The sequence below is a fragment of the Anabas testudineus genome, chromosome 9 (assembly GCF_900324465.2).
Source record: "Anabas testudineus chromosome 9, fAnaTes1.2, whole genome shotgun sequence".
Lineage (NCBI taxonomy): Eukaryota > Metazoa > Chordata > Actinopteri > Anabantiformes > Anabantidae > Anabas > Anabas testudineus.
In genome coordinates this window covers 13,155,611-13,164,811 of record NC_046618.1, presented here as the reverse complement: position 1 = coordinate 13,164,811, position 9,201 = coordinate 13,155,611, and the positions used below count along the sequence as shown (strand labels likewise).

The 9,201-nt window shown below is 39.3% G+C and overlaps 2 protein-coding genes across 2 annotated transcripts in view; one reads left to right on the top strand and one right to left on the bottom strand.

Annotated features, from left to right (window-relative positions):
* The first annotated feature begins 2,006 nt into the window (after positions 1-2,006).
* On the top strand, positions 2,007-6,149 carry rfk (riboflavin kinase). Its single transcript, XM_026343903.1, has 4 exons — positions 2,007-2,556; positions 3,302-3,453; positions 3,784-3,886; positions 4,020-6,149. Exons 1-4 carry the CDS (start codon positions 2,475-2,477, stop codon positions 4,190-4,192), a joined length of 510 nt encoding a protein of 169 aa, XP_026199688.1. The 5' UTR covers positions 2,007-2,474; the 3' UTR covers positions 4,193-6,149.
* Positions 6,150-6,772: 623 nt separating this feature from the next.
* Positions 6,773-9,201, bottom strand: part of pcsk5b (proprotein convertase subtilisin/kexin type 5b) — a 61,086-nt gene continuing 58,657 nt past the window's right edge. Inside the window, exons 34-37 of the mRNA XM_026343886.1 lie at positions 8,970-9,187; positions 8,695-8,795; positions 8,350-8,560; positions 6,773-8,135 (exon numbers count right to left, since the gene is read on the bottom strand). Coding sequence (XP_026199671.1) covers positions 7,732-8,135; positions 8,350-8,560; positions 8,695-8,795; positions 8,970-9,187 — 934 coding nt within the window. The 3' untranslated portion in view covers positions 6,773-7,731. The remainder of the gene's footprint in view (positions 8,136-8,349; positions 8,561-8,694; positions 8,796-8,969; positions 9,188-9,201) is intronic.

Below are 9,201 nucleotides of genomic sequence, written 5' to 3'. Positions count from 1 at the left end.
AGCTTGACTGTTGGGGATTGAAACTTTTACACATTCACCTCAAAGTGAAACTTGTTTCATGCATTCTGACATTTAGTTATGAACCTGAATGTAATGTTGAAACTTGCCAATTACACAAGCATGGACAAGCAGGTTTGGAGACAATTTTTTAAATAAGCACAGTCTGTGATTTATCAGAAGTGGATGTTGAATCTTCCCAAGTCTTGAATCTTCCCCATAATGTAGAAGTATCATACATGTCTTGTCCTTTCACAGTCAGCAATATTCAAAATATGTCTTACAACTAGATTTTCTCCAGTCAGTCAACAAATCAGTCTATATTCTGTATTTGTGGTGGCCTTGGTTCCCAAACTGGTCCTCAAGGCACACTATCCTGATTGTTTTAGAGTTTTATTCTACAGACATAAAAATGCCCCTGTACTGCTGAAAAGCTTTATCAACAGTAGTGCAGGATTTGCTCTGCCACATATTCAAATATGTGGCAAGTTGTGGACTGTGCAGTAGTTTGAAACGGAAATATTCAAATGAAGTGTACGCATCTCAATATTGTACTTGGGTACAGTACTTAAGTAAGTAAATGCACTTAGTTACATTCAGGCATTGATACCAATTCATCTCACAAATATCTGACACGCGTTACAAAAGGCATCTTTCTTTGCCTGGTGCTTATTCACCTTCACTTATGAAACAACTACATACTGTACAAACATTTCTTGAATGGGAGCTCAGCCTGCTGCCGTCCTAATAAAACCCGCTGGACATCAGAGAACCACAGTTCAGCCAGACTAAGCCGTGTCATTACGCACGGCAGTCGGGTTAACCTCCACACTGCTGACCGGGCTGTTGAACCATCAGATTACTGGAGCTCAGTGATGCCGCACTTCATCTTTCAGTGGTTCATTATTTACATTGCAAAAACTGTTGTACCTCAGGGTGTGTGATGATGTGACAATTGACAATGTGAGGTAGAGAACTGAAACTAGATGCGGTCTTTTTTTTTCTTTTATGTCTATCACCAGTAACACACTGTTAAGAAAGAACAACACGGTGTTGTTCATCCACTGCTGACATTTAACCTCTCTAATCGCGTTGTCCTGGAGCCGCCAATGTTACACAGGTCCAGGAGGGAGCTGGAAGGTCCTAGTTATGTGAATACACAGTTTAAATAAGGTGGAGACCAGTAAATAACATCTACCAAAGGATTCGAGTTCAGGATCTGTTTACAACCACATTTAATATAACAGTGTGGACCTCAATGCCTCCATAAGGTTGTTAACATATCAACTACACTAGAAGTGTGGAGACAAATGACAAATGTAGACTATAGTAGTATAGTTAGTATAGTACACTATTTTACCTGAAACTATTTTAACAGTATCTAAAAGAAATATGATTTGATTGTTTAAAGATCTCCATATCATTGAAATCACTGACATGTGCTAAGATGTGGAAAATCATGTAGATTCAAGATTCAAAACCTGTATAGAGTCCCTCTAGGTCTGCTAGATCAGCTAATATTGTTACATGAATGAATTAAGTTAGAATAGAGTAGAATAAATGCTCTGCGGTGCTTATATTGCAGCATCATCTGTGTTTGAGAGGAGCTCGTGTCGCCCTCTTGTGGTTTGATTTGACAATAAGAAGTTTCCAATAAACCTCAGTTTATACAGCTCACCTGTGTAACCACAGGTAGACTACAGGCCAATTAAAGACAATTGGAATTGTCGCAGGTGAAACATCAGACTGATACAGATCATGAGGAAAATGATGAAAATGTGTTAATGTGTGTAGTATTTAAAGTCGGTATTTAAACAATTCTGACCCGTATTGTATTATAACTGGAGGTTTTACTTTGCCCTTGAGTCAGCAGCACTATCAGGCATCACTTTGATTTACTCCCACGATTTCTAACTAAATGTTTGCTGTATGTCCTAAAACGTTGAATGCATCATCTGTAATTGCAGTTTTTCCCACCGACCCTGAACATGACAACATGTGACCGTGACATCAGCAGCAGCGATAACGGACGGTGGAGCTTCAGACACATGTTTCAGAGGATTGACCGGCGTTATCGGGTCTATGTTGGCTCAATTTGCAGCATTTTAGGGAATCCTGCGAGTGGACCTAAGTGAAACGGACACTTTAATCTGTACAAACAACACTTTTGGCTAAATCCGTTTTAGGAACACGGAGCCTCTGATGAAGCTAACTGTAGGTAGCTCAACATTAGCTAGCATAGCAGGTGAACTTTTGCCATCGCTGCTCGGTGACTAACTTTATCTAAAAAGCAAGATAGTCCAGTTAAACCATAGCTAAATCAAAGAATAGAGGGACTCTGAACTCTACTAGGGTATCGTCCAACCACTTTTGAGTGTTAAGGAGGTGCTGACTCGTTAGCAGGTCCGACGTCCTGCGTCGTTCGAGGTCATCGTGTTGTTCAACTCGGACAAACAGCTGTCACCGGGGAACTAGTCATGAAGAGCCTTCCGTACTTCTGCCGGGGAGAGGTCATTCGTGGTTTCGGAAGAGGAAGCAAAGAACTGGGCATCCCCACCGGTGAGTTTAACATCTGCCTCAAGATCATGTTACTTAGCTACGTAACGAGCTAAGTAAACATGATCCTAGCGTACGTCGGTAACGGTATAGTTCAGTCTGAATGGAGCAAACGGAGTCAAAACAAACTTAACATCGGTCCTGTGTGTTTATTACATACAGTGGTGTTAAATAGGACGTTAGTTAATCCAGGTTAAACAACTGACATTATGAAATCGCTGTCATTTGCCGAAATGATAGCTGTTATGTAACGACGACTCTTCCAGAAAGAAACGTCAGATCATAAATCAGGAACCGGCAAAAAATACTATAAATCATCTACAGCTTTATAAGAGACACTGCATCAGATCGTTTGATTTATCCCAGATAGAGAACAAGGTTTGCGTCTTAAGAGTGAGGATGTTGGACAGACTCATAAGTTACACACTTTCCATCAAGTGATTAAAGCTGGAAGCTGTGACCAAGTCGTCCAAACAGAATGGACATTTACAGGTGTATATATCTGTAATCTAACCTTTATATTCAGCTGTCAACGAGCTAGAGAAGAAAGTGGAATCACTTCTAACCTTGGACTGAATGAACTTGCTCTTCACAGATAGAGTCTCCTGTTAAAAACTTCAGCTCGTCTACTTTGAAAGCTGCCAACTTCATTTCAGCAGCAGTGTTTCTCCAGCTGCTCCTAGACGCTTAGCTCCCTTTATCCTTTACTTCTTCTGACTCTTCCTCCCTTTCTCATTTCTGCCCCCAGCCAACTTTGCAGACTCGGTGGTGGACAAGCTTCCAGCAGACATTAGCACAGGGATTTACTATGGCTGGGCCTGTGTCAGTAATGGTGATGTCCACAAAATGGTGATGAGCATTGGCTGGAATCCTTACTACAAAAATACTAAGAAGTCAATGGTAAGTATGAGAACGTTTTATGGCAGCTACAGTGTTGTCACAAACCCATTTCTTGTAGCTGTTGATGGAAATCAAATTTGCCCCAGTTGGACCAACTCGTTTTACTGCCCTGCTCATGGACTGTGTCAGTCAAAATGTCAGTTTGATAGAGGGAGTGGGGCTGACGTCTCCTTTAGGAAACACGTTTGGTTATATTCCTGTTTTAGAAGTGTCTCTAATACTGTTTTCAGATACAGGAACTGATCTAAAAGTGTCTTTTATACTTTCTAGTTTGATGGTACAACAAAAGTCATCAGTTTAAAATAAATGTAAATGTTGTTTTTGTTCCAGGAAACACATGTGATTCACAAGTTCAAAGAAGACTTTTATGGAGAGGTTCTCAGTGTTGTCATGGTGGGCTACATCCGTCCAGAGAAAAGCTTTGACTCACTTGGTACTTTTCACACAATTATTTTTTTATCCGTTTCCTCGTGAACCACCAGATTTTCCCACTTTATTCTTATACTCATTATTCAGCTTATATCCACATCTCACTTCTCTGCATGTCTCCTTCTGTGTCCCAACAGAAGCCCTCATTGGAGCCATCAACAGCGACATTGAGGAGGCCAAGGTCAAGTTGGAGCTCCCAGAGCATCTCAGACTGAGAGAGGACAACTTCTTCACCAGTGTGCCCAGCTCGTCTTTAACCCCGCCCACCAACACAGCATCCACATCACAGACGATTCTAAATGGTCACTGACAGCTGGCTGTGACTGCAGTACTTTGCACACACCCCAGAACAACACACAGATTTCCATTTAAACAGAGGCTTGTGTGTTTGTCCTCATTAAAATGCCTCATTCTGAGATCCCTTAGCTGTCACCATGGCTGTGCTTAGACCTAATCATAAAGAAACAGACTATGGTTATTGTTTTTAGTTTGTGAATGTTCCTGTGTTTAAAGACCTGTTTAACACCCTTCGTGGCTCAGCTGCAGCCTGCCTGTCAGTTAATAGAACTTTATTGTATTGTGTATATATATTCACACCAGATTGCCTCATTTAACAACCTAACTGTACGGAGCTCTTGGGCCTCGCAGATCCTCCTGTATATTTGGAATCTTTTTACACGAGGAAGATAAAAATCCAGATCTTGCAGTGAGGGTGACTAGAATACACAAGAAATTCTGTATCAGTCTGCATATAAAGAATGATGCAAACACAGACCATGGACTCAGTCCAAGATTGAAATTACCAAAATATAAATTTAGTGTGTTTCTGTTGAGAATTGTTTCTGCATCTGATAGTTAGAAAGTCTGGGCATTATTATCTGTAACAAAAACATAGATCACTCGGATCACTTAATGCAACAATTTGGGTAAATGCACAGTATCTGCGATGAACTATATACATGTAATGGTGTCCCTGCTTTCTTCTTACACATCTTTCCCTTCCAGTGTAACGCAATCCTTCTACTGTTTTATCACTGCCCTAAAAACGAATGACAACATAAATTAGAATTGGCTCTACTGGTGCATTATGCAGAAAACGTAATGCTTGTAAACTGGAATTATAGAATAATCAGCATCATTGTTATGTATTTAATGAAATGTTTGCAGAAACAAAAATTGGCACTGAAAATGGAAATGCGTACAAAGACACAAGTACAGGCTTTTAAAAATTATTTCAATATTTGGATGTGAGTGGTGCTGTCTTGTCAGTAGAAAATGAAAAATGAAGTATCTGATTATATACCACTGAATAAGCATGAAGTTTATATGCACATCTGCTCATTTTTTCTTTTCCATAGCAACTTGTCTGTTGCTCAGACCTACAGTTTTACTATTTCTGTGGGTTTGTTACAGATAGTAAAAAAGGGATATGTGATCTCCCGTTCCCTGCTCTGATATTTACAGTATTTGATGCAGAAGTCTGAACTAAAAACCTACAATACACATAATAGTCTTTGTCTGTATACATACAGTATATGGCAATATCTTTTTTATTTTATATACTTAATGGGCTTACTTATATACTTTAAATGTTTTGACTGTTCACAAAATACTGTATGAGAAAGTCAAGTTTTCAGGTCTGTGTGTGTGTGTGTGTGTGTGCCAGCCTACTTGTTTGTGTGATCGATTAATCCGCTGTAAGTAATTGTTTTAAACAGATGACATGTTGGAATCTAGCTATGTGATTTTTAGATCTGTACTGTATTTTTAGTTTATTGATTTTTTTTTTTTTTTCAGGTAGTAAAACATGACTGCAGTTTGAAAATTTTGACATTTATCATGCAACTCTTCACAAGAAGCAAGACAAGTTTAGCTGTTGTGCTTTTTTCATTTTATTCAGGTTAATTTCTTTCCTAAAGTTAATATTGGAAGCAGTACACTGTAATTATGTCCACTACTTGTAGAGATTTAATCTTCCAAAGCACTTCATGTACAGTGGGTAACTGACATTAACTTTAATGTGGAATGTGCTGCTTCTTTAGACCTGTTAAAGGTTTTCAATAGAGAAGTCTTCATAATCATAGTAACATTAACACATTTCAAATGTTTCCCGGCTGATTTGTTGCAATTACTTATTGCAGTTTACACAGGGACCAGGATTACTGCATGTAGAGTTAAATGTAAAAGCTAAATGCTTTTATGTTGTCATTTATGTGTTTTGTAAAATGTAATGACATAATTTATTCAGAATACACTTATAAATGCTTTTTTGTTTTCATTTATTATTGCAATGAAAATGACTAATTGTAAGTTTAAAATACATAAAAACAAAATCATCACATGTACACCCTCCTCTCTGATTGCCAATAGATCTTTCACATAGTCTTATTGTCCTAATGACTGTTTCTGTGAAACAGTCCCTTCAAAAAGTTTTCACCTTTAACATTTTATTACAGAATTTATTGTAGTTTGATTTGAATTTGCTTTTTTGACAAAAAACTAAATTCTATGAGAAAACAGTAATATCAACATTTCACCCCCTTTTAAAGTAACTCACCTAAATCATTACTGGTTCAACGGATGTAAAAAGTCACAGTTACTTAAACGTCGATCACCTTTGCAGTGAAATGTATATAAAATATTGTATAAATACTGTATCTGGAAAGTCGAATTACTATACTTTTTACATTATTATTTTTTAAATGACTTCTTACATAACCCAATCACAATATCTTTTAAAATCCCAACATTACAAAATCCAGCCTTTCCTCTTGGTTTGCCTGTGATTCTTCCTGAAACCTACCTCGGCTGAATTTACCACAGCTGCTGGTGAATTCTCAGCTCACAACACAGATTAAAATTCAACTTTATTATGAAACAATCATTCACAGCACGTTTCACCTCAACCAAGTACAAAGAAAAATCTTAATCATTTGTTCCTCACTGTTACTGTTTATTATCTCACGGTGATGATATAAGCTAAGTAGGCCTAAAAGAAAAGGTTTGGAAAATCACTTCTCAAAAACTAATATCTGCAATTAGATACCACGAAATGCAGTGTTTGTGTTGATGATCCCTTAAACTTTTAACTAATCAGTGGCTCCTTGTGAAACATCATCTTCTCTCTAAGTAAACAAGAAATCTTCAGCATATACATCGGGAAAGCCCAATGAAAGGAACAGGTCACATCTTACAGCAGTAAACCACAATTATTCATGTTGAAGCAAACAGCAAGACCAGTAATAAGTAATTCAACATCCAATTTCACCCAGCAGCCGAAATGTGAGTTGTCTCAGAGCAAGCAAAATTAATCTAGACGACGTGCAGCTTTACTGAATAAATATGCTGACAGCAGGAATTCTATTAACTGTACATGCTGCTGGTTTTAGAAGACTACAGTCGACCAAACGTTATACAGGACATTTAATTCTCTTGATACAGCCAAGCACAGCAATTCACGGTGAAAGAAAGCAGTCATGACTAATAAGTCTGGCAACTGTCATTAACTACAGTAACAACTGTTTATTATTATAGCAGATAAGAGAGGGTTTGACATCATTTATTCTTGACATCAATGCGAGTGATCTCCATTCATGGGAAAGACAGGAAACAACTGGTGCTTCAGCATTTTCTGTATCATAAATATTGATTATTAACTGGCTATTATGGATCAAATGGCTTTCATAATTTGTGTCAATCATAATAATGCCTCTTTCTCTTCTGTTCTACCTGCTAAGTGTGCTAACATGATCTGAAGCTATCTGATGAGATCTTATTCCTCCAACGTTCACAACCTTTGCAGACAGCAATGCTAAATAAAGAGAAGCTAGAGATCTTTCATGTTTTCTCTCATCTGTATGAGTAGCTCTCATCATCATACTCCAGCTCAATCTCATCTTCATCCAACAGACCATACTTAAACTTCCGATACACTGCGCCATCTTGTCCCATGTATACAATATCATCATCTTCTTCCTCGTCATCCTCACATTCAATGATTCGGTCGTGGTACTCCCCAAATGAAGAGGTGGTGGGTTGAGAGGCGATGCCGCCGTTCGTGTCCAGTTTCATATAGCCCCCGGCTTTGGTTTTTGGTGCGATGGCGCGTGTTCTCGATCGGGCGGAGAGGAAGAGTAAAACCCCTCCACCCACAGAGAGGATAAGTAGAACGCAAGCAGTAACGAAGAGTTTGATGGTTCTGCCTTCAGCCTCTAAATCCTTTTTCACAAAGTTGACAGCGAGGATGCACTCCTCTGAGAGGATGAAACGCACCGTTAGGTAACATTAGACAAAATCTGTATTGCAGGGTTTGTTTCTGCTGAGCTCGGCACGGGTTCTAATGAAATACTCAAAAATTTTCAAGAAACAAGCATGAATTCAAAAATCTACAAGAGCAATTTGCAGGACGACACAAGAGTCATCAATGATGTGTGTGTTAGTGGAGGTGAGTGTGAGTGTTTTGTTTACCTTCTGAGGCCTGACAGTTGCAGCACTCTCTCGGTATTGGTTTGTTGCCTCGTTCTGTATCATTTCCACAGCAGCTCAAGCAGCGGCCATCATCAGACAGGAGCTGAAACGCGGGACAAACAGTGCAGTTCCACATGCTCGGACCTCGGCAGTCCAGGCAGGACGAGTCACACGCTGTGCAGTTTGGTTCTCTAGTTTTGGACTCTTTGCTCTGGTGCAACAGAAGAATTTCAGCATCACCTTCACACATTTATCTCAGAGCAGTCTTGCCCAACTGCAGCTATGGCTCTAAACATTTTTGAGACACATGGAGAAGAATATTTAAACAAGTTGCCGTGCTGTCACCTCTGAAGCGGCATAGAAGCCTATGAGACACTGGGATTCACAGATGCCGCCCATAAATTTGTAGCCTTCGTAACAGGACTGACAGGCGAGAGCACCCTCATCTAGAAGGAGAAAAATGGAAAGGACTTGAGGTGAAAAAATAAAACTCGTAAGACTGTTGTATTCTGATTCTTGTTAATCTTATTTTTAATGACATTGCAAAACTCAAAAATATCACAGAAGAAGAAACAAAACAACAACAAATACAGAAATAAGTCACAACAGGCTGCCTTTACCGCTGCAGGTCTTGCAGGTGGGGTGACACCTGTGACAGGTCTTAGACCTTCTGTCTTCATAGTGGCTTGGAGGGCATCTCTGCAGGCACTGTCCCCACTGGCTCAGGTATACATAACTGTCACGGCAGCGCAGACAGTTTCTGTTACCACGACCCCGACACTGGCTACAAGAAGGGTCACAGTGATCGCAAGCCATGGAGGTGGTGTTGCCGAAATAACTGGAAAACAAAAC

Coding starts and splice junctions, on each gene's coding strand:
- rfk (XM_026343903.1), top strand. CDS start 2,475: ATGAAGAGCCTTCCGTACTTCTGCCGGGGAGAGGTCATTCGTGGTTTC. Junction 2,557..3,301: donor AGAACTGGGCATCCCCACCG/GTGAGTTTAACA, acceptor TTCTGCCCCCAG/CCAACTTTGCAGACTCGGTG. Junction 3,454..3,783: donor AAAATACTAAGAAGTCAATG/GTAAGTATGAGA, acceptor TTTTTGTTCCAG/GAAACACATGTGATTCACAA.